A 24,254-nucleotide genomic window follows, 5' to 3' on the forward strand; every position below is an offset into this window, starting at 1 on the left:
CCCGGTAAATTTAAATATTTAAAAAATAAATAATCAGAAATTGGGCAAAAATTAAAAATCATACATCAAAATAAAATGGTGGCAGAATATATTAGAAAAAAATTTTAAATATTAAAAAAAAAAACACTGAAGTGTTTGAACAAACCTTGGCGGGGAAATAATATGCAGAAGGGTGTCCTAATACACTTGGAGATTTGATTTAAATTCCTCCAAGTGTATTCCAGCTAAAAAAACGTCACTTAACTGCTATTTCCCTACCAGACGATGCCAGATGATTTTGCTCAGGAACTAGGAAGGTCTCAGCATCAGCCATCAGCAACACTTTACACTACCACTGAACACTGAACACTTAACAACACCACAGACACTTTTCACAATTAACATTTTACAAACACTACACAATTTAATTAAACAATAACTATGAGCAAAAAATTAAATGGATAATTACACGACGCCACTGCACTACTGTTTCAATTCAAACGTAAAGAACAAAGAAAGATCTGGACACTACTACTGAAGTTGTCGATGATACTGACTGCCGCTATTGGGCCACCAGTTGATACAAAACAATCGATTTTGCGATTCTCTCGCCCCCCACTTTAGCAAAAATTTAACTGTTGAATAGACGCGCAGTAGCGCCAACTTGGCGCGAAATTTCAAAATTTAAATTTAATAATTCTATTAAAATTTGTTTGTGGGTGCATTCTCCCATTTCTAGTAATTTATTTTTCGAACATTTAAATTATTGATGAAAATAAAAACTTTCGAGTATATTTTTTAGTCTGATTGATATGATTATTGATACATATGAATTTAAATAAATTATTAAATTTCAAAATTCAAATTCAATAATTTTATTAAAATTTATTTGTGTCAATAATTATAATAATTACACTAAAAAGTATACTTGAAGTTTTTTATTTTCATCAATAATTTATTAATTAAGGCGACCACTAAAAAGAGATTTTATTTCTCGATAGTCTCGAATCGAATCGTTTGAGAAAAGTAATCGATCTTAAGTCGTACCAACTACAGTCAGTTATCAGTTTTAAATACTGTCAACCGCTAACGTACACTGACGTTCATCACAACGACGTGTGTTTTTTTTGTTTTTTAATTAATAACTCGCAAAAAACGGATTTAGCAAATAGTTTTTCAAATTATAAAAAAAAAAAAATCGCTAAACAATTCAAGTTTTTATTCGATTAAAAAATTTATACTACCGCCATATCTGAGGTAAATGAAAATTTCTTCTACACACAACAGCACACACATATTCACATATATTAAATACTAATGCATAATGTAAACATAAGATAGCCGCTCATGCATGTTGATAAATTCTTAGAATTTGTCAGGACAAAGAACAGACCACCGCGTGTATAAGCCGGCTAGTTATGTTATTGTTTTACATATTATATATACATTTGATTAATTTCAATTTCATCGATCGAGATTAACTCTTTCTTTTTCGTTCAAATTACGTCACATTATTTTATTAATTACTGTTTCTATTCCGGATTTTTATTTAATTTTTTTTCTTCATTAAATACTTGATTATATTTTTTATTCAAAAGAAGGTAAAGTTACAATTAATTTATTTCATTTTTCATTTTCAATAATAATTTATTATTTATTTTTTTAAACTATAATACTATTTAAGATTTATTCAAATAATTACGCTTAAAATTTCTAATTGATTTAATGATACTGAAGTTAGCAGACGTCTAATAATTTTTGGATTTTTTTTTAGACGATAAACCAGAAGAAAAAAAATTGCACCTGTAGTTTTTTAAATTTTCTACATGTGCATATTTTTAGTTTTTTTTTTCTTCAAATTTAATTGTTAAAAAAAAAATCAAAAAATTTTGAATTGTCTGCTAACTTCAGGATCATATTGATTTAATATATTTATATAATTTAATATTTAAATTTATTGATAAGAATAATATTTTTCTAGACAGATATGTGGATCGATTTAGAACCAGAATTGATCGAAAAAGTAAACGAACGTATCACTACATTAATAAAAATGCCAGAAACATTTTACAAAGCATACATGTGTCTTGAAAATTCCGAGGCAATCCAAGTCTTGCGAAAAGCTGCCGAAGCGTATCAATTATCAGCACATCAACTTGCGATAACTCACTACAAAAATGCAATAACTCTTCTGAAATACTCGACAAACACCCCAGAGCAATCATCTCTTCTAGTTATAATCCAATATTTAATCTCAAAATGTCTTATCGAAACATCTCAACTTCAGTCATTGATTGAAGCAAAAGATATTCTTCTCAGTTTAATAAAAACTACCGGTACTCAGTATCCAATGATCTATTACTTACTCAGTGATTTATACATAAAAACTTTTTGCTACAAAGATGCTGAGAAATTAATAAACTCATGCCTCTCAATTTTGAATGACTCAAAAAAATTAACAGCCTACAATATTCCAACAACTGACGAGATAATTAGGGAGTCAACTTTTGATGAGTTGTCCAAATTACTTGTCAGTTTAAAAGACGAGTGTCTTTGTTGGCATCGTCCTGATGCTATTTGTTTTATGAAAAATTGCAATAATACTTCATTAAACAATTTGTCCGATCGTGATATTTATTTCAAATCACCAGCTTTCAATGGGCTGGTGGTGGTATCATGTAACAATAATATAAATCCATGTATATTTAATTTTCATATAAACTGTTGGAAGTTAAAGAAAGAACAGTTGTCACCGAATATTAAATTATCGGATAGAGATTTTTTAAACTGGAAGTGTTTTACACCAAACTGCGAGCGTTTGTTAAATGAAGAAAGTGTTATTAGAAAAATAGAAATATATAATAGCGATAATACTATCAAGACACGGGTTGAAATTCCAGATAAATTGATAAGGCAGCATCCCACGCCCTCCAAAGGGGCTGTACGCAAACAAAAACTTTACAAAATTACATCTAAAACAGTACAACCCGAGAGTATTGTCACCCGTACTTTAAGCTTTAGTAATAAGGAGCGTAAAAAAATAAAAAATAGTGATGAGATGACGTTGATTCCACATCTCATTAAATTAATTCAAATACGCAATGCTAATTATGGTATCGAGAAAGGTTCTGATTGGCGCCCAGATTTGACATTCTATGGCAATTCAGAGATGATGATTGACGAGGAATTTTATGTTGATATATTAGAAATAGATAATGATGATCTGAAGCAGAAGAAAACATTTTTGTATTCATATTTTTATCAATATGTATCTTGCAATGCGCCAGTAAAAAAAAATACTTTAGTTAAAAAGTGGTTAGAAGCTACTGAATTAATTGGCAACTGCGATTCTGTTCTCTATGAATTGCGTTGTCCAAATGTCATTGAATTTTTATTAAAGTCATTAAAATTTGCGGTGATTGGCGAATACGTTTGTACGCCTGCTACACTAACGGATGCTTATGTAAGCGTTAGAAATAATATTTGCGGTACTCTAAAATGTCTGATGAATAAAAATACTGGTGATGATGATTCAGATGATGATTTGTTTGATGATAATTTTATTAAAAATTTAAGTTTATTTAATGATAATAAAGATAGGGGTAGTAATACTAATGAAAAAGATTTACAAAATATTAAAAATGATGTTGATTGCCAGTTAACTGAAGAATTGATTAATAATCAAGAAGATGAAAAAAATGTTGACAAAGAATTGATTGATAATAATAAAGATATTGATTTAAATGTCACAGATATTAAAAATAATATCGAAGAAAAAGAAGTAATTGAAAATGAAAATGACGATACTGATAAAGACAAAGATCAAGATGAGAAAATAAAACTAAGTGATGATAATGTGAAAGAAAAAAAATGTAAAGAAGGTAAAGTATGTGGCAACACACGTAAAAAGTTAGAAAATAAATTACAAAAATCTAAACAAGAACTCGAAGAAACCAAAGAAGAAATGATTAATTTAAAAATGTCAGTATTAAGAAATTCACTGTATGCAGATTACATGCATAAGAAAAATCTTATATTATTTAATATACGTTTGTTAAGAAATGAATATGCGATTGTTGATAAATTGCAAAATATATTAATATATTCAACGGGTACAATGTTACCAATAAATCAGTACGAATGGTTACTGCCACTTGAGCAATTGCAAAAATTAGCTGCCGAATTAGAAGTTGAATACTTTAAATCATCGGCATTTATCAGTATTAAAGATAACTGTATGGATTTGAACAGCATTGAGTGTAAGATTACTAATTTACCGCCGCTGCCAAACAGAAATATAACTCACGTTATACAAATTGCTTTTGATGTCTATCGCAATAGTTTTGTACGTTTTGCTGAACAGTTTAAACAATCAATGCCACCGTCTTATCCACCAGGATTTAATAATAATTATAATCCAGCAGTACAACAACTACAGATGTCACAACAGAGACAACCATATTTTACACCTGTTAATTTTACTGGAATGCCTTTAGCTAATAATTTTTCCGTGCCTAATTTACAACAGTTTCAAGCAAAAACAAATTTTCAGATTAACGGAAATGGATGGAATCCTGTACAATTTACAGAAAATAATATTAAGGTTCAAGATTTTAATTTAAAACAGGAGACTACAAATCAAAACAATGGGTTTAATTGTACTAATTTTAATAGTGAGTTTATAAATCATGATAAAGTAAAAAGTAAGGAAGAGTTTAATGACAAAGATGATATGAAAGAACAAACTAATTATTTAAGTTACAAAGAGCCTGCGGAAGTATTAAACTCTGATAAGTTATTGAAAAATTTTGATAACAATGATGATCTTGTCAAAGAATTTAATGATTGGGAATTATTGTTGGCCAATAAAATAAATCCTATTGAAAAAGTCGGTGAAGAAATAATTCAAGAGTTTGATGAAAAGAAAATTAAAGATCAAGGTGATGGAGAAGACGAAATATTGAGTGAAAAAAAATCAGTAGAAGAAATGAATGAATTTAAAGAAAAAATAATAGATAATAATAATTTATTAAATTCTACACCATCGATGGATAAGTTAATTAATGAATTGAGAGCTAGAAATAAAGGTGTACTTGAGTTTGATTTACTGTGCTGTGTCCAAGAAGTCCGTAAGAGATTTAACAATTCGTTAACAGGATTTACCTTTGGTAAAATAATACTCGAAGTTGAGAAACAGCTGCCTAGTCGTGAAAAATTACAACTGAGTAATTATAATAATAAAATTCATGATACTAGAGTTAATGAGAAAAAAGATTGTAACGAATTGATTAAGAGACAACGTTTGACTTCTGCTTCATCGACTTGTTCTTGTAAGTTTTTTATTTTGTTTTATTAAATTAAGATTTTATTTTTGGGTAATGGATTGTTGGATTTGTATGTGTATTAGATTTGTCGGCGAAATCTGAGCAAAGTTTTACGAGTAAAAAAAATCCATGGGCTCCGGTAAGCAATTTGCAGTGGAGTAAAGTTGATATCGATCAAAACGAATGCGTTATTTGCATGGAAACAATTGTTAAATATGGTAAAGTGCCTTTTTACACATTGAGATGTCAACATACATTTCATAAAAAAGTAAATTATTTTTATTTTATTTATTTAAACGTTAATTATTTTTTTAAAATTATTTATTCGACATTTAATTATTTCAGTGCATTAAAAATTGGTTTGTTCAAAATCAATCATGCCCAACATGCCGTATTCATTCAACAATTGATGACGAATTCCCACCATTACCCTAAAAAGTATTTTAATACTCAAAGTATCATTTACAATAAAAATATTTATTTCTTTTTAATTATTATACTTAACTTTAGCATGCACTTTGCAACAACGTTATCTATAATTAAGTATTCATCTAAATATTATTTTACTATGATTTTCATTTATTAAATTTACAATTATTTTTTTATTATAAAATGTTATTACATAAGTATATTTTTAATTCCACCAAAAACTTATTGAAAAACTTGGGGAGAGACTGACAACGTGATGCCACCACTTTGGTGGAATATACAAAATTTCTCCTGGCTTGAGATGACACATAAATCCTAGAGCTTTTTTAAACTCTGGAAATTTATTGTAATCAGGATTTATTGGATCTGCTTGTGCTGTATTACACAGTAGCCTTGTGTCATATGTATACAAATATTTACTATCATCTGGATGATAAAGTATCACTTGTTTGTATCCAAATACCTTTCAAATTCATTTTTATTATTATAAATTTTATACGGCTTGAGTTTAATAAAAACTAATTAAACAATTTCTTTTTTTTTTAATTAAATACTCACTTGACACAGTAAATTATCTCTTGGGTCATAATGCAGAGGTGACACGGTACCTTTTGGCCCAAACCATGCATTGATATCTATCGCACTGTCTTCCTTATCATCATCAGTAAAATTACAGTAATCTGGTATTGTGAAATCATTCTTCAACTCTGGAATCTTTGATACAATTTTATTTTAATTAATAAAAAAAATATATTTTAATTATTACGATATTTACTTGCTCGAATAGCTGATGCTGGGCTAAATAACCAACGGTATCATTTTTTTTTGCAACATGTCCTTTAATAAATTCCGCAAGAGTCAAAAGTTGCTGAGACCAATCATCTTCAGTGTAACTTGATCCTATTTCAATGGGTACCGTTCTCATCCCACCGATTTTAATTAAATAATTTTGATCTTTCCACAAAGTTAATGCTTTCCAATGTCCAATACAATCTATTAATAAATTCAAATTTAATTTAATTTATAATTATAAGAAAATAAATTTCTTTACCTTCCAAAACAGCGGGTACTTTAGATTTGAATATCTCGCGATAAAATGTTTCCATAGACGGAGTTTTGTATCTTTTCAACCACTCGCACCCTTCTAATAATTCATATGATAAATTTTTATCTTCAATCTCAAACTCCAATGACTTTTCTGATGTCACAGATGAAATTTTATCTAAATAAAAATCATGGGATCAAAAACTTGATAATTTTAATTTAATTATAAAAAAAATTAATTACTTGAACAATAGTTATTTATTTTCGAGGCGATGTTTGTTAATAATTCGGGCTGTTGGTCAATAGGAGCTCCTAATAATAATCCTTTGTCTATTTGTTTGGCGATTTCCTTCATTACTTCTTCCAAAGTATTTTTATCTTTTGAATTGACTTCTAAAAGAATACACTGGAATATTAAATAAAATAAATGAATTAAAAGAATTGATTAAACATTTAAATAATTAAAATTACCTTCAATAAACTACAAATTGTATAACAATGTCTATAATTAACAGGAACATCTTTCCAGTGTCCGGTATTTAAATCTTCCCACGTTCTATCCAAACATGCTTCCAATTCAATTAATTTATAATCTATTTGTTCGGGTATCCTTTAAAAATATGAATATTAAAACCAAAGAATTAAACAAAACTTTTAATTTAAATAATTATTTACTTATTTAATTCCAATGACGATTTAATGTCATTAATTAAAACAATTAATCGGACTTTGATTTCTTCAGATATTTTATCACAATAATTTATTAATATATCCCATGGTATATTTTCACCGGTCAGTGGAGCTAGTTCATACATTATTTTAATTTAATCTGTAATTAAAAATATAAATAAAAAAGGCGGTAATTTTTTTTAATTTAATTATTTTTTATTAAAATAAAATAAATTAGTTGACAACATGTACGTGGGAATTTTGTTTACATATAAAAGGCCATTGTAAAATAACGTGATCAGCAAAAAAATATAAAATTTTTCCAGTCAATGACAGAGATTTAACTCGACAAAAACTCTCAACAAAAATAACAATTGTGTTGCTTAAATAAAATAATTTAAATATAAATGCAACTAGACACAAAGGCACACATGTACCGGGACCATTTGATAAAATCAAGTCTGGTTTTTCATTAAATATTATTACAAATGCATTTAAAAATGCAATTAGTGTCGTTACGATACTTGATAAATATGACTGTCCAACTTGACGACTTCGGTAAATTGTAATAACTTTATAATCATTGTTACAGCTTTCAAATTCTGCTATTTTTGATTCACTCATTTTATCAGTATGTCCACGAACATAAATTCGAGGTTTATATTTATTGATATTTAAATTATTTAATATTTTAAACATTTCTGTAGTATGTCCACCAGAACCTAGAACTATCATTGTCTTAGCACACTGGACATTATTTTTCATCACAACTCCACGATTACATATTAGATAAATAAATCGGGCAATCAGTCCAATGATTAGTGGAATAATAATGTAGTAAAAAATAATTATTATTAATGTCATTGTTTAAATTATTTTACCTGTAAAAAAAATAAAATGGTTAATAATTTTACTAGTGATGGTGTCAATATTTACATTTTTCTAACCTTAAAATATTTAAAAAATACATCTGTTGAGTAGAAAAATCAGCTGTGGACTTGCGTTGTTCCAAAAATGTGTGCAATCAATAAATTGATAAGAAATGCAAATTATTTTGTTTAATTTTGAATTTAAATTTATGATCCTGAAGTTAGCAGACATTTAAAAATTTTTGAATTTTCGTATTTCAACAAATCAATTGCGAAAAAATAAAATAAAAATATGCACATGTAGAAAATTTAAAAAACTACAGGTGCAATTTTTTATGATACTGAAGTTGGCTGAGGTCTGATAATTTTTGAATTTAAAAAAAAACGATAAATTATACAAAAAAAAATATTTGAAAAAAATGCACTTGTAGTATTTTTAATTTTCTACATGTGCATTTTTTTAGTTTTTTTTTTTTGTTATTGATCTGTAGAAAAAAAATTCAAAAATTGTTAATTGTCTGCTAACTTCAAGATCATAATTTTTTCAAATATTTTTTTTTTAAGTTTTATCGTCTAAATAAAAATCCAAAAATTAGACGTCTGCTAACTTCAGTATCATTTTAAATTTTATTTATTTTTCATAAGTACTCAAATCAATTTATTTAATATTCAAATTTTATATTACAGTGGCGCGCTTATTTAAATTATCGCCCTTAGGAATTCGCCGAACTTAAATTTATTTTAAAAATTTAAAACTTTTTAAACAAAAAAAATCTTGATTATTTTTTTGCAGTTCAAAATTTAAAAATATGTGGGAAGTCCGAACCTCCAAAGTTGCCGCTTATTTTTTAAAATTTTCAAAATCGATTGCGGGAATTCGATAACCGGCTCTCGATATTAAGTTCCAAGAATTGTTACCAGAGTATGAGTTTGTATTATTAGTAATCAGGTTTAGTTGTTAGATGTTTATAATACATAAATAATTTTTATTGATATTGTTTATTTTTAAATTTAATTTAGTAAGAATTAGATAAATAAGCCAACATTTTATCGATAAATTTAATGACAATAATAATAAAGTGACAAATATATTTTATTAGACATTTAAATTTAAAAACAAACAAACAAAATAAATAATTATTTTAAAAATGTTGTAATAATGTAAATATATTATGGATTATCGTTCAAGTTGGGAATTTAATGTCGGATTATTATTAGCCATCAGTTCTAATTTATTTATTGGTATTAAAAAAAAATAATAATAAATAAATAAAGCGAATATTAATTTTCAATTTTTATTTTCAGGTGCAAGTTTTATAATTAAAAAAAAAGCATTATTGAAATTACAAAAATATGGAGTACGAGCTGGTGAAGGAGGTCATGGTTATTTACGTCAATTCACATGGTGGTCTGGTCTTCTAACAAGTAAATATTTAAATATTTTTAAAATTTTCTCTCTATCCATTTACGATCCTGAAGTTAGCAGACAGCTACAAATTTTTGGATTTTTTTATGACAAATAAATTACAAAAAAAGAAAAACTAAAAATATACTCATGTAGAAAATTTAATAAACTGTAGGTGCAATTTTTCAAAATATTTTTATTTTATTGTTAATCGTTTTTAAAAAAATTCAAAAACTGTCAAACGTCTGCTAACTTCAGTGTCATATCCATTTATGATACTGAAGTTAACCGAGGTTCAATAATTTTTGGATTTTTTTTTAAACAATAAATTATTTTTAAAAAAATATTTTAAAAAATTGCACCCATAGTTTTTTAAATTTTCTACATGTGCATATTTTTATTTTTATTTTTTTTTTAAATTAAGTCGTTCAAAGAGAAATTCGAAAATTTTTAACTGTCTGCTAACTTCAGGATCAAATCCATTAAAATTTTCAAATAAATAAATAATTAATATATTTATTTTAAGTGGGTATTGGCGAAGCTGCTAATTTTGTAGCTTATGCATTTGCACCAGCTTCTGTAGTAACATCTTTAGGAGCACTTAGTATAGTTGTAACAGCAATTTTATCATCAAAATATCTTAATGAAAAAATCAACTTGCTTGGAAAGGTAGTTTTTTATTTTTATTTTTAATCATTTCAAAAAATTATTAAGTTACTGATATAAATCTTTTGAATTACAGCTAGGATGCATTTTGTGTATGCTAGGTACGACAATAATTGTTATAAATGCACCAAAAGATGAACAGTTTGAAACATTTCAAGAATTGATTGAAAAGTTGTATACTAAAAATTTTATAATATATGTTATTATTATTATAACAATAAATTTATATTTAATTTTTTATTGTGTACCAGTAACTACAACTGGTCATGATAATATTATTATTTATATATTTATTTGTTCATCTTTTGGTTCATTGACAGTCGTCAGCTGCAAAGGATTAGGACGAGCAATATTGGATTCGATTTATTATGAAGTTAATGAAATGGAAAATTGGATCACGTGGTTATTTTTACTATCAATAATTGTATGTATTATGATTCAAATGAATTATTTGAACAAAGCATTAGATTTGTTTAACACCGCAGTTGTCACTCCGATTTATTACGTCGGATTTACGAGTTTTGTAATTATTGCCACGAGCATTATTTTTGATGAATGGAAGCATATGAACTTGCAAAATATTATTTGCAACTTTTGTGGATTTTTTGTTATCGTTACTGCGATATTTTTACTAAATGCGTTCAAAGATTTAAATATAAGCTACAGAGACATTAAACAACTATCGATTACAAATAATATTCGACGTGATTATTCCAGTAATGGAAAAAATATTGATAATGATAATAATGTTTTTGAATTATTATTAAATACGTGTAATTATGCTAGCTCGTGTACCTGTTGTATTAAATGTACGAAAGAAAAAGAAAATGTTATTTAGATAACATTTTATTTTTTAACTCGAGTAAATTTTTTAAATTATTTTATTTTAAAATAATAAATAAATAAGGGAATTGACTGATAGATTTTCCCGTTTATTTTATTTTATTTTGTAATTATTATAATAATAAGTACGGGTAAAAAAAATTTTATAGATTTATTTTAGACAATTGTAATTAGTATTTGTTAATTTGGTTGTCTAGAGGTAAAGCAGTACCTCCATTTTAAATATAAACCCATATTTGTAAATGATACTGAAATTAGCAGACGTCTAATAATTTTTGGATTTTGTTTTAGACAATAAAAAATTTTTAAAAAAATATTTGAAAAAATTGCACCTGTAGTTTTTAAAATTTTCTACATGTGCATATTTTTTAAATATTTTTTTGCAGTTGATTTATTGAAAAACGAAAATTCAAAAATTTTTAAATATCTGCTAACTTCAGGATCATCATATTTGTAAATGATACTGAAATTAGCAGACGTCTAATAATTTTTGGATTTTTTTTAGCCGATAAAAAATTGAAAAAAAAAATATTTGAAAAAATTGCACCTGTAGTTTTTTAAATTTTCTACATGTGCATATTTTTATATTATTTTTTTGCAGGTGATTTATTGAAAAACGAAAATTCAAAAATTTTTAAATGTCTGCTAACTTCAGGATCATTATTTGTAAGTGTATGTTACACGTTTGTGCAATCATGCAAAAATAAGTTTACACAATTTTTTTTTTATTCAAACATATCAATAATTTTAAACTTAAATATAATAGTAACAAAATGTACAAGTATTTAAATGTGCTAACAATAATTATTACTTGAAAATTTTAATTTATTCTGACTAGTCGATTTCATTTTTTTTGTAATTTAAATAATTGTGGATATGATAATAATAATATAACATATTTATATTTTTTATTTGTAATTTTAAACAAATGGAGGAAAAAATTAATTATAAGTAAATTAAATTAAAGAACAAAATTATATAATATTTATTAAAAACGATAGTCAAATTGTTTGTTTCAGTTTTAATTATCTTTTATTTTTTATAAATAAATTAATTAATGAAAAATTATATGGTTGTTAATTATATCATGCATTCAAAATTTCTCAAGCTCTATCTCTCGCTATATAGAAACGCTTGGCTACAGCTAGAGCTAATTAAGTGGCTGCCAAAATTATAAGAAAAATGTCATTAAATATATGAGGTGGGAAAACAAAATGAAAAGTATGGAACCAGATGCTAGTAACAGGAATTTTTTTTAAATTTTTCTAAATACTATAAATTTCCGGTTGTACAGTGAATTATCGTATTTTACCTCAAATTACCGTAAGCTGCCGTATTCTGCAGTCATCTACCGCAAATTACCGTAAAATTCGAAAAATTAGCAGGAAATTACGGTAGTTTGCGGTAAATTTCAGCATATAAAATTTTTTTACTCAAAATAAACTTTTAAAAAATCATAACAACAAATTCAATAAGTTTAGAGATTCGAAAAGTAAAAGTGAAGAATCACCAAGAGCTTAATCTTCAAAGGAATCACAAAACCTTCATCCAGTTTGAAATAAAACGTCATTATTTAAGTCATCATAAGGTCCAGATCCAGAGAAATCTGCAAAATCTCCCATTTACTAATAATTTTATAAAAAAAATTTATACAAGAACCTGGGTCTTTTTTCAAACAATCCAGGTGTTAAAGGTCTGGATATCAATCTTGATTATAAATCTGGAGTAGGAGCAAGTCAACATACTTTATATATATGACCCGAGGGTCATTGATTTAAAAATATGTCTAAAATTGTCAAGTATTTATTTAATTTAATAACAAAAATTTGTATTATTATATTTCATAGATATTGCACACAGTTAAACAAAATATATATATATATATATATAGGTATATATCTTACAAAACCACAAAAATAATCAATATCTTAAATGACTATGAATCATCAAGATAAAAAAATCTTCATAAACATATTGCGCAATAATTTAAAATCCCCGCCAATAAAGCAGACTTGTTTATTATTTAAATAATAATAATTATATTTCTGTATAAATCGATAAATCAATATTTATATCAATCAGCTGTAGTGTTGCATAATTAAAAAAATCATGGTAATATTGATATATAAAATTAAAATCCATAATTTAATTAATAACATGTTTTGTAATCCATTAAATATTAATGACCTAAATTACTATAAGATAAAAATTTTAATTTCATTCGTCGTGTGTATTTATTTAAATTTAAATATGTATATATATTCTGGAGTAAACTAGTATAAAGTAAAAGTATCGATGTGATATTATTATAATTATTTTAAATTCCAACAATGTATTAAAAAAAAACCTTGAAAAACATTCACACTCGGTAATTAATCTCGTTACCCATTATCGCAGTTTTTAATTAATTGTCATGTAAATATATAAATATATGGATTAATGTTATGCGATGATAAATTTTATAAAACGCGGTCTTTTAAAGGTTGATTTAAAAAAAAAATTCTTACAGACATTGAACCCTTGTAGTGACGTAAATGAAATAACTCATCTCCAGACGTCTGACTTTCCCATGAAAAAAATAGTCAACAAAATAAATATGATCAATAAAAAAAATATATATGAATTATTTTTGAAGATGGTTTTTTTTAATTTGACATTTATTGTTTATTGTTTCAAGAATTTGTTTTTTCAGAGATATTTTAAAAAGTCCTTGAAAAAAAAAAAGTTCATTAAATAAAAATTAATTGTCTGTTATTTTAAGAATTTTCTTTTATTCCTGTGATATAATTTATGAAATAATAAAGATTTCTGTGAATAAACTGTTTGTTTTTCTTGAAACAAACGTATATTTCTTCGTAATCATATAATTATTTGAAAAAAAAAAAATCATTGTTTAGTTACACGAAAAATGAATAAAATCGATCGTTACGATTCTTGTTTATGATTTTTAAAAAATATATAATAAATTAGTTTAAATATGTGGGTGTAAAAAAATATCCTTGCTATTATACTTTATCATATCATATATATTTATATATATGACGCACATGTTATCGTTAAGAATTTGTCTACGTCCGAGTTTTTTTTTCAACAATAATAAGAATATGTTTAGTATGAAAAAATTTTTTAAAATATTCATTGGAAATTTCCTAGACTAACATATTATATATTTGTATATATATGTAAATATGTAATGTAATAAAATATGTAGTTGAAGTTAAAATTTTTTTTTAATAATATTATTAAAATTGAGTAAAAAAAAAATCATTGAAAATTTCTTAGACATAGTAGATATTATATGTAATCATATATTTGTATATATATGTAAATATGTAATGTAATAAAATATATATAAGTTTGAAACTTTTATTATTATTTTTTAATAACAATATTGAGCAAAAAAAAATCATTGAAAATTTTCTAGACAAAGTAGATATTATATGTAGTCATATATTTGTATATATATGTAAATATGTAATGTAATAAAATATGTAGTTGAAGTTAAAATTTTTTTTTTTTAATAATAATAACAATATTGAGTAAAAAAAAATCATTGAAAATTTCCTAGACAAAATAGATATTATATGTAGTCATATATTTGTATATATATGTAAATATGTAATGTAATAAAATATGTAGTTGAAGTTAAAATTTTTTTTTTTTTTTAATAATAACAATATTGAGTAAAAAAAAAATCATTGAAAATTTCCTAGACAAAATAGATATTATATGTAGTCATATATTTGTATATATATGTAAATATGTAATGTAATAAAATATGTAGTTGAAGTTAAAATTTTTTTTTTTTTTTAATAATAACAATATTGAGTAAAAAAAAAATCATTGAAAATTTCCTAGACAAAATAGATATTATATGTAGTCATATATTTGTATATATATGTAAATATGTAATGTAATAAAATATGTAGTTGAAGTTAAAATTTTTTTTTTTTTTTTAATAATAACAATATTGAGTAAAAAAAAAATCATTGAAAATTTCCTAGACAAAGTAGATATTATATGTAGTCATATATTTGTATATATATGTAAATATATAATGTAATAAAATATGTAGTTGAAGTTAAAAATTTTTTTTTTTTTAATAATAATATATTGAGTAAAAAAAAATCATTGAAAATTTCCTAGACAAAGTAGATATTATATGTAATCATATATTTGTATATATGTGTAAATATATAATGTAATAAAATATGTAGTTGAAGTTAAAAAATTTTTTTTTTTTAATAATAATATATTGAGTAAAAAAAAATCATTGAAAATTTCCTAGACAAAGTAGATATTATATGTAATCATATATTTGTATATATATGTAACTATGTAATGTAATAAAAGAAAATATGTAGTTGAAGTCCAAGTTAAAAAATGACTTGCCAGTCAAACCGTTAAATGATACATATATCACATGTATGTATGTAATAAGTATTTGTTTATGTATATGTATAGAAGGTGTGTGAAAGTATGTAGATGATAATAATAATGACATACAATAACGCGCATGCTCGAAAAGGGAAATAACCGACGCGTCATGTAAAGGTATATATATTTGCGCATGTAACGCCTCTGTCTCAGTTCTAATCGAACTTCGGACACGTGAACGCTATATACTAGTTCAACAAAGGAAGTTTATTTTTTGCTTTGTCCGCTCATTGTATGGGTATGTATACATATATATTATAAATATCAAAAACATATTGTTTACATTTATTTAGATATTATCATTTTTGAATTATCAAGTCGTAGTGGGCACATACGTTATCGATGTAAATATTTTTTTGAGCTCCGTTATTTATCTGAAATATGTCGAAATAGCCGACTCGACCTACTTGCTACCTTTCACTTGCTGCGGAATTTATTTCATTTTAGTTTTTAAATTTACATATATACATTTATATATAAATTAATAATAAACAGCACGCGAAGATAAGGGAGAGATTGAAATTTTTTTTAGGGCTTCGGTCGCGTGATTTCGGTAACCCTGATAATGGTAGCCTTGAAATTTTCGGGGAGTGGATAAGATTGTGCGTCAGCTGATATATATGTATATATACATATATATATATATTGTTTTTTGTTCGTGGTATAGATGGAGAGGGTGATTAATTTTTTATAGATCGTATTCTTAGTATTTTAACGATAGTAATTTAATATCATGACGCATGCAACTGTCAACAAAATGTCCCCCGCGACACGTGGCAGTAATTGATTTTTTTTTTTTTTTAGTTCATTCATAATTCTATGAATTTTTTTTTTTTCTTTAATTTCAATTTTGTAATTTTTAAATACGAGCTCAAGAAATTTTTAAAATTTTTGATAAATAATTTTTTGTGACCCTAAAGACAATTAAGAATTTTTTAATTTTTTTTAACAAATTGATAAAAAAAAGGACGTTTTTGAAAATTTTTTTAATTATTTATTCTACTTATTTATAATTTTAAATTTGATGTCTGCTACACTCATAAAAATTGATAGACGTCAGCCAACTTGAGTATCGTAATTTAAAAAAATGTTATTGTTATGTAATAAGTAATGATTTTTAATAAACAGAGCGAGAGAAGAGTTTAAAACACGGTGAGAGCCCTGTGGAGCCAATAAGCAGCTGCAGGGATGAGCATGGATATTTGCCAACAGTTGGCCGATGGGGTTGCGAATGGCCAAGTTGACTCGAATCGACAGAAATATGGTGTCAACCACAAGGACAAGCTCGTGGCCCCCGGATCAGGGGTGTCCCACTACCCCTGCCAGTCTGGGCCCATTATGAATCAGCTCCCCTGACCGTCGATACTGTCGAACAATATGAGGAACTAGCAGGCAGTGTTGAGCTGGAAACCCAGCGACTGCTAAACGATCACCGATATGACACTATCGGTAACTTCCTTAGGTAAAAAAAAATTCAGAGTTGATAACTAGTAGATCTAGTGCTGGGTCTCTCCCCTCAATTAAAATTTTGAATCGTCGATTATTAATTAAATTTCTTATTCCAGGTTCTACAAGGACTTTAAAGAAAGTAATGAATCAACGGTAGACCGTTTCTACCAAAAATATCAGCCGCTGATAACTCACAAGCATCACACGTGTGTGGGTCTTGGTTTTGAATTGTTGAATCGTTTAAGTAAACTGGACAAAAGGTTTCCTGGTATTGCTAATGGCCTTTATTTGGTATCATGTGAAGAGGTTGGTATTTATAATCATCGATTACTCATTAAATTATAGAGACTGAGTTATTTATGTATTTATTTATTGTCTGCAGACTATTGGAGACATCGAAGGGTACGTGGGAGGACCACCAGCTGCTGACAGTGGGGAGAAAGAACACGTACTTGTTTGCCTAAAAATAATAATAAATGGACGTAGAGGAGTACTATTACTGGACCCGGGTTATCACGTGGCTCGGGTTATAACCGTCATGGTGGACAAAATGTACCCGCATACTGGCTGGTTTACACAGTCGGACGAAAAACACTGTAAAAAAGAGTACAATTATTCTCTGTGCGAGCAAGATCCGGACTACGTTGAGTGGTACGACAGAGAAACACGCCCAGGTGCCTTGGAGAGTACACAAGTTGCTCTTATTTATGTCGCAAGGCCATACTTAACTGCCATTGACGTTACTGAGCGCCGTAATTTGGTATACAATTTTCGTAGTTTACTTGCTAGGGATACTAAGGGACACTTGACTGCTGGTTTATATTTTCCACTTAAAACTGATGACGTCCAGACTTTTACTATTTTTTATCAAACGAACAAAGGCAAGAGTCGAGTCAAAATGCCATTCAATAAATTTTATACTTCATCTAAGGTAATTTTCGCTTTTTACCACCAGGATCATCAGCGATTCTGTGGCTGAATAGTTCGTTAAAATAAAAATGTATTTATTTAATTTCCAGATAATACCAAACGACGAAGAATGGGCAATAATATCAGAATGTGCGACACAATTGGGCATGTCGTGTCAGGAATTAAAGAGCTTACTGTCAGCACTTGCGATGGTTGTTAATGACACCGGATTCGTAGCACAAACATTGGCGATAAATACCAAAATAAATAGCCTTGCTGAAGACAATTAACAAAAGCCACACACACACCCACTGTGGTGTAGAAAATTATTGACTTATATATTAATTTTGCTTGCTTTCCTCATACAGTTTTTTTCTTTATTTTTATTCACGGGATGAGATTCATATTATTAATCATTTATTATAATTATTATTACTAATTACTACAATACTTTAGTAGACTTATTATAATTTTTAAACTACTTCATTAGATCGACGGACAGTTAATGATAAATTTTTATTTCTGGTGACGGTACAGATTTTAATTAATGTTTTTTTTTTTTAATTATTATAATTATCTAAATTGTAATTTAGTTTTGCTTTCAATAAAATGGCCATAAAAATGAAAATATGTCTATTGTTATATTTATTTAAGTCCATAATTTAAATTAATACATGAAATTACCGAGAGTATGTGACGTTTATATTTTTATTTTATAATTAATTTATTATTATTATTATTTATATTTAATAATCAGGGAGATATCGCAGAAAATATTTTATAAATAATTTATAATAAAAATATATTTATTACAACCTTGTAATTTAAATTAAGAAAATTAATTAATTATTTTTAACACTGCGATAATTCTCCCAAATGTTATGTTTTTAATCAATTATTTTATTTATGACGGAAAAATAGTTTTCTAAAAAATATTAAACAGCGCGTAAAAAAAACGTAATTATTTTAAATGATCGCTAAAAAAAATCAGATATCATATATGTAAATATATAAATATTTATGACTGAAAAAATAATAAATTTTCTTATATAGTCATATTTATTTATACAATCATATATGAGCACATCAATATATCAGTAGATATTATTTTTGATACTGAAATTAGCCGACGTCTTGTAATTTTTGAATTTTTTTAACGATAAATTAAAAAAAAAATTACACTTGTAGTTTTTTTTTTTTCATTGATTTTTGGAAACAGAATCAAAAAATTTTTGTCTTCTAACTTCAGGATCATTTATTTTTTGCTAATTAATTAACTAAAAAAAAATATATCGATTTGCAAATTAATTAATTAAATTTTTATAAGAAACTAAAAAAATTGGAAGATATATAATGAAGAATTACTAGTATATATATGTATACATGATACAAATATAAATTAATACTCATGTCTAAAAAAAAACGTAGAAAAGAAATTGGAATATCAATAGTTGAGTTTTATAATTTTTAAGATCTGAGTAAAACAATTTACGTCTATTTAACTAGAGTAATTAAATATTAATAGTGATTAATTATTATTATTGTTAATAATAGACGTAAGTTGTAATTTATTGCTCAGTAATTAATCATCACTAGAAGATAAGTGTCGTTTTTTCTTATTATTATCATTATCTTTATCCTCTTCATTATCATCTTCATGTTTTCGTCTTCCTGAAGTCTCAGTAGCTTTTGGTTTATCATCAGACTCAGTTTTGTCATCAGCTTGATTATCACTAAAATAAAAAAAAAATTATAATTAAAAAATGACAGTAAGAAAAATTTAAACATTTAAAAAAAACATTCACGTTAAATAAAATGGTGAAAAAAATGAAGTTTTAAAATCTGAATTTACATGCCGATGATTTTTATGGATTGTTTTTAAGTACAAGACACAAAATGTATGTAAACATATATTTATTTAAATATTTTTCGTACAACGTTACTTACTTACGTTGTATTTTTTTTTTTAAATTAAAACGTCACCACCCTCGTTCACATTTAAATATATTTTTAATACTTTTGGGAGTACCTGCAATACACAAAATCAAGATATTCCACTAATTTTATTTTTTTGTCAAAAAAAAAATTCATTACTTATTACCGATTTTTAAAATTTAATTTAGGAAAGAAAAATATTATTATTGGATTGACATTAAATATAAATTTAGTTTTTTTACTTATGCATTAACAAGTAAACGAGCCAGTTGTTAGTTAACAAGCGCATGCATCAAATAATTAGTGTAAGCAGGTACATTAAATATTTAGAGGGTGATTTTTTTTATATTTATAAAAAGGTTCATTAGCAGATTTAAATCTCGGTTATAAAAACTCTGAGTACTGAGACCAGTAGCGGGACAATAATTTTTTTATTTTTAAAATTAATATTAAAATTTTTTCAAAATTTGTCATGATTTTTATGAAATTTTTTTATCGCGGTTATTAATTTTTTTTTTTTTTTAATAAAATTATTTACTGAAATTTAAAAATTCCCGCTATTGGTCTCGTTACCCTGAGAAACAATTAAAATTTTTTTAAACAACAAATTCAAATTAAATTTCTTGAGCATAAAAAAATTAAAATCAGTAAAAAATGTAATTGCTCCTAATTAATAAACTTTTTTATAAAAGAATAAAAAATGAAAATTCTTTTTTTTTTTTAATAAACATCTTACCTGACTTTATTTCTACTATTGCTCGTTAATGATCGTATACTTCGTCTTGTACTTGGTACTCTAGATCGTTCATTTTGTCTACACAAACAACCCAACAACCAGCCCATAGAAATAAATAAAAATAAAAACCAATAAACTACCAGTAAAATAATTAACTTTAAATAAATAAATCTAATTATAATTAACAACCAACTACTTCCAGCTTCCACTATTACAATTAAATTTATTTAAATAAAAAAAATAATAATTATAGTAAAGTTCAAGTTACAGAGAGCATTTTTATAATAAATAATCTTGAAGTCTATTTCCTCCAATAATTATTCCATTACGATCGTCTATTTCTTGCATTACGTGCTCTACGTTTGCTAAATTAAATATATATACATAACATATCAATATAATACGAATATTTAATATAACAATAATCCCATCTAACAATTCTCATCACAAGTCGCTGGTCAAGACACTGATCACAAGAATCTTTTGATAGAAACTGCAAGGACTTGCCCAGTACACAAGACAATCTTTAAATCCTGGACTATTTTTATGAAAGTGTCTTGCAGAAGACCCCTAGATGTCTACGTCTCTATATAACTATCAGTCACAAGATTATTGCAGGACTTGTACATGATATTGTACAAAAAAACATTGAAGATGTCCTGCTGGAGGTGCAGCGACTTGGGCTAATTTTGTACCAGAAATTACTGGCAGACACTGACGCATGTCCTGCAGAAGATCTGCCCAAGAAATTTTATATTACACTGTCTATTTATGTCACTTTACCCCAGGATTTTGTATCGTATGCCAATGGAAGGGATAAAGGCAGAGAGATAGATTGTGGAATATGAGAGTTCTCGAGCAAATTTGCTGCAGGATATGCGCCAGCGTCTGCAAGTGATTCACTGTCCCAATGCACCTCGAGCAAGACATCTTCAATATTTTTCTAGAATAGTCCAATTCTTCTAGAACACGATAGAAAATTTTTTCCAAGTCTTGTACAAGACTTGGAATCCAAAATTCTATGCCAGTGTCCACAGTAGGATCCATTATTTTATAAAGACATAGATAACTAGTGTACTGATGACCAGACTTGGGCGAAATTGCTATATGGTAAGAATAATTAATACAGGAGTCGTGCGCACATATATACATAAATACATATATATGATATTTAACATAATTGGATGCAAAATAAAAAAAATTGAAAATGCGACTAAGAGGTTTGTAAATTTGTTTTAACGAACCTTGTTGTACCGTCAGTGAGTGCCAATTGTCGCTCACCACCGCCACCACGATGATGATGATGATGTCTTCGGTGATGGGGTGAGTAATCAATGGCTGCTTGAGCATCGTTGCGACTTCCCCGTCCATGGCTACGGATACGTTGCTCCCATTCTTGATTAAAATTATCTGCTTCATCTATTTTAAAAAAAATACGTATAATTAATACTGATATTTATTATCTGTATATAAATAAATTGGATAAAATAAAGTACCGTCTTCGAGATTTATGAACTCCTGATGCTCCTCTTCCTCGCCGTTACGAAGATCCTTCTTTTTTTCAATAATGTGAGCTCTCTCGCCGATGTGGTGGCCGATGGCCATCTTCTTGGTGCCTGAGCGTGAGTCAAAGACGGATTCTTTGGTCTCCTTCACTCCACCTGGACCAGCGCGCATTGATTTAGAAGCCTGGTACACTTGGGGACGGCCATCGGGACCATTTGTGTAGGTCATTATTGATGTTGATGTCATGCAATTACTTCCGGCCATGTTGTCCTGTAAACAAATTTTTCATTTAATAAATCATTTTTTTTATTTTACCGGAATAAATTTAAATTTAAAATTACGCGGGTAAAATTATTTATAAAAATTATTCAGATATTTTTATTTTTTTTTACTGAAATTTAAAACTTTTAATTTTTCAGGGAATTGAGATCTTGATCCTGATAAAAAAAATTTATCAGTTGATTTTTTATGAAATTTTTTACAAAATTGTAAGCTGACATTGTAAATAATGTCATTATTTGAAATGTAAACTATCAAGTTGGACATAAAAAAATTTTTACTGCGCATCAAAGCGATCAGTGCTAAAATATATAGACATATATTTATCATATATTAAAAATAATACTTACAAAGTTAGAAAACATGGCATTCATATTCATTGGCGGCATTGGAAACCCAAATGGCATCATCTGATTGTGAATATTTCTAGCAGGAGCAGCAGGATGACGGCGCTGGGTCATCATGTCCTGGCCTGGACCCATAAGGGCTGGTGTCATCATGCCAAAGGGATTGCTGAAGAAGTTCATCATGCTATTCATCGATTGCATGTGTGACCTAATGATTTTTTTATAATTCAAGTGAAAAAAAAAAATGATCAATGAGTTGCTCCAATAAAAATAAAATATTTTTAAAAATCCGACTCCATTTTGCTGCGATAGCGAGCGACTAAAAACAATTGACGGTTTGTAAAAAATAACACGTAAATAAATTTAATTGGCTGAATAAATAAATGACTTATGTAATGAAAATTATATATATATAGATATATTAATACATATTTTAATTATAAATATTTACCCGAAAATTGGGTCGTCTTCAATATCACCCATCAACGATCCAAAGAGAGACATTTTAACTTTTTTAAATAATTAACTGGTTATTAGTTTGAATGATAGCAATTACTGATAATTAATTAAAATTTTTATAGTGACAATTAGAAACGTGGAGCGACAATTTATCTAATGGTCAGCTTTCACAATTCACAAAGGTTACGAGGATTTAATCTCGAAATTTCTGGATTGCTATTATATATTTTCTACTCTTAAGTCGTATGTCATTGCTGCGCATGCGCGTTTGAGAAAATTCATAGACAAGTAGTGGGAGTGGAAGAAAAACTCATTCCTTTGCAGACTTAAGGCCGGTATTTAAATCAGGACCTAAAGCTTAAGGCTGAGCCGCACACCGAATTTTTTGATTTTTATAAAAACGATAAATTATAAAATAAAAATATTTTAAAAAATTGCACTTACAGTTTTTTAAATTTCCTACATGTGCATTTTTTTTATTATTTATTTTATTTAATTCAAATGATCGAAAACAAAATTTGAAAGTTGACAATTGTCTGCTAACTTCAGAATCATAATTGGCGCAGACTTCTGACAATTTTTAAAACTTCGAAATAATGAAAGAAAAATTTTTTTCAACGATTTCAACGATTTATACCCATAGTAATACCATACAAATTCTATATAAAATTTATACCCATAGTAATACCATACAAATTCTATATAAAATTTATACCCATAGTAATACCATACAAATTCTATATAAAATTTATACCCATAGTAATACCATACAAATTCTATATAAAATTTATACCCATAGTAATACCATACAAATTCTATATAAAATTTATACCCATAGTAATACCATACAAATTCTATATAAAATTTATACCCATAGTAATACCATACAAATTCTATATAAAATTTATACCCATAGTAATACCATACAAATTCTATATAAAATTTATACCCATAGTAATACCATACAAA

The 24,254-nt window shown here is 26.6% G+C and overlaps 6 protein-coding genes across 14 annotated transcripts; 3 read left to right on the forward strand and 3 right to left on the reverse strand.

Moving 5' to 3' along the window:
* The first annotated feature begins 1,036 nt into the window (after positions 1-1,036).
* Positions 1,037-5,785, forward strand: LOC130674647 (uncharacterized). Of its 4 annotated transcripts, none has more exons than XM_057480041.1 (4): positions 1,037-1,236; positions 1,961-5,309; positions 5,387-5,571; positions 5,649-5,785. In XM_057480041.1, the coding sequence occupies exons 2-4, from the start codon at positions 1,967-1,969 to the stop codon at positions 5,736-5,738; spliced, it is 3,618 nt and encodes a 1,205-aa protein (XP_057336024.1). In that variant the 5' UTR covers positions 1,037-1,236; positions 1,961-1,966; the 3' UTR covers positions 5,739-5,785. The 4 variants fall into 4 exon arrangements, with proteins under 4 accessions (XP_057336024.1, XP_057336028.1, XP_057336026.1 ...); XM_057480045.1 differs by having other exon boundaries at positions 1,965-5,309; XM_057480043.1 differs by lacking the exon at positions 1,037-1,236 and adding an exon at positions 1,321-1,580.
* A 152-nt stretch (positions 5,786-5,937) lies between these two features.
* On the reverse strand, positions 5,938-8,629 carry LOC130674648 (bifunctional peptidase and arginyl-hydroxylase JMJD5). Of its 2 annotated transcripts, none has more exons than XM_057480046.1 (8): positions 8,393-8,629; positions 7,452-7,605; positions 7,248-7,386; positions 7,020-7,182; positions 6,784-6,954; positions 6,508-6,725; positions 6,291-6,446; positions 5,938-6,195 (listed from the first exon to the last, which is right to left on the reverse strand). In XM_057480046.1, exons 2-8 carry the CDS (start codon positions 7,589-7,591, stop codon positions 5,938-5,940), a joined length of 1,245 nt encoding a protein of 414 aa, XP_057336029.1. In that variant the 5' UTR covers positions 7,592-7,605; positions 8,393-8,629. The 2 variants fall into 2 exon arrangements, with proteins under 2 accessions (XP_057336029.1, XP_057336030.1); XM_057480047.1 differs by lacking the exon at positions 8,393-8,629 and adding an exon at positions 8,327-8,388.
* LOC130674650 (UDP-N-acetylglucosamine transferase subunit ALG14 homolog) lies at positions 7,641-8,381 on the reverse strand. The gene has a single exon (XM_057480049.1). The coding sequence runs from the start codon at positions 8,307-8,309 to the stop codon at positions 7,680-7,682; it is 630 nt and encodes a 209-aa protein (XP_057336032.1). The 5' UTR covers positions 8,310-8,381; the 3' UTR covers positions 7,641-7,679.
* A 497-nt stretch (positions 8,630-9,126) lies between the features above and the next one.
* On the forward strand, positions 9,127-13,901 carry LOC130674649 (magnesium transporter NIPA2). The gene is made up of 4 exons (XM_057480048.1): positions 9,127-9,556; positions 9,620-9,739; positions 10,246-10,388; positions 10,462-13,901. Exons 1-4 carry the CDS (start codon positions 9,487-9,489, stop codon positions 11,221-11,223), a joined length of 1,095 nt encoding a protein of 364 aa, XP_057336031.1. The 5' UTR covers positions 9,127-9,486; the 3' UTR covers positions 11,224-13,901.
* A 3,008-nt stretch (positions 13,902-16,909) lies between these two features.
* On the forward strand, positions 16,910-18,320 carry LOC130674967 (uncharacterized; the record flags this gene model as incomplete). Its single annotated transcript, XM_057480422.1, has 4 exons — positions 16,910-17,127; positions 17,231-17,420; positions 17,497-18,045; positions 18,134-18,320. Coding segments are annotated over 4 exons (1,137 nt in total), but the record flags the coding sequence as incomplete, so codon positions are not given.
* Positions 18,321-18,423: 103 nt separating this feature from the next.
* Positions 18,424-23,419, reverse strand: LOC130674651 (myeloid leukemia factor). Of its 5 annotated transcripts, none has more exons than XR_008991090.1 (7): positions 23,278-23,418; positions 22,830-23,034; positions 22,191-22,470; positions 21,939-22,113; positions 20,695-20,772; positions 19,971-20,052; positions 19,615-19,756 (listed from the first exon to the last, which is right to left on the reverse strand). XR_008991090.1 is itself a non-coding variant. In XM_057480051.1 (6 exons), exons 1-6 carry the CDS (start codon positions 23,328-23,330, stop codon positions 19,606-19,608), a joined length of 900 nt encoding a protein of 299 aa, XP_057336034.1. In that variant the 5' UTR covers positions 23,331-23,419; the 3' UTR covers positions 18,424-19,605. The 5 variants fall into 5 exon arrangements, 3 of the variants coding, with proteins under 3 accessions (XP_057336034.1, XP_057336033.1, XP_057336035.1); XR_008991091.1 differs by having other exon boundaries at positions 19,617-19,756; positions 19,975-20,052; XM_057480051.1 differs by lacking the exon at positions 19,971-20,052 and having other exon boundaries at positions 18,424-19,756; positions 22,830-22,992; positions 23,278-23,419.
* Between the last annotated feature and the right edge of the window lie 835 nt (positions 23,420-24,254).

The sequence above is a fragment of the Microplitis mediator genome, chromosome 9 (genome assembly GCF_029852145.1).
Source record: "Microplitis mediator isolate UGA2020A chromosome 9, iyMicMedi2.1, whole genome shotgun sequence".
Classification (NCBI taxonomy): Eukaryota; Metazoa; Arthropoda; class Insecta; order Hymenoptera; family Braconidae; genus Microplitis; species Microplitis mediator.

Coding starts and splice junctions, on each gene's coding strand:
- LOC130674647 (XM_057480041.1), top strand. CDS start 1,967: ATGTGGATCGATTTAGAACCAGAATTGATCGAAAAAGTAAACGAACGT. Junction 5,310..5,386: donor TGCTTCATCGACTTGTTCTT/GTAAGTTTTTTA, acceptor TATGTGTATTAG/ATTTGTCGGCGAAATCTGAG. Junction 5,572..5,648: donor AACATACATTTCATAAAAAA/GTAAATTATTTT, acceptor TAATTATTTCAG/TGCATTAAAAATTGGTTTGT.
- LOC130674648 (XM_057480046.1), bottom strand. CDS start 7,591: ATGTATGAACTAGCTCCACTGACCGGTGAAAATATACCATGGGATATA. Junction 7,183..7,247: donor CAATTTGTAGTTTATTGAAG/GTAATTTTAATT, acceptor TTAATATTCCAG/TGTATTCTTTTAGAAGTCAA. Junction 6,447..6,507: donor AGCATCAGCTATTCGAGCAA/GTAAATATCGTA, acceptor ATTGTATCAAAG/ATTCCAGAGTTGAAGAATGA.
- LOC130674650 (XM_057480049.1), bottom strand. CDS start 8,309: ATGACATTAATAATAATTATTTTTTACTACATTATTATTCCACTAATC.
- LOC130674649 (XM_057480048.1), top strand. CDS start 9,487: ATGGATTATCGTTCAAGTTGGGAATTTAATGTCGGATTATTATTAGCC. Junction 9,740..10,245: donor GTGGTCTGGTCTTCTAACAA/GTAAATATTTAA, acceptor ATTTATTTTAAG/TGGGTATTGGCGAAGCTGCT. Junction 10,389..10,461: donor AAATCAACTTGCTTGGAAAG/GTAGTTTTTTAT, acceptor TTTGAATTACAG/CTAGGATGCATTTTGTGTAT.
- LOC130674651 (XM_057480050.1), bottom strand. CDS start 23,330: ATGTCTCTCTTTGGATCGTTGATGGGTGATATTGAAGACGACCCAATT. Junction 22,471..22,829: donor ATGCCATGTTTTCTAACTTT/GTAAGTATTATT, acceptor ATTTGTTTACAG/GACAACATGGCCGGAAGTAA. Junction 22,114..22,190: donor GTTCATAAATCTCGAAGACG/GTACTTTATTTT, acceptor TTTTTAAAATAG/ATGAAGCAGATAATTTTAAT.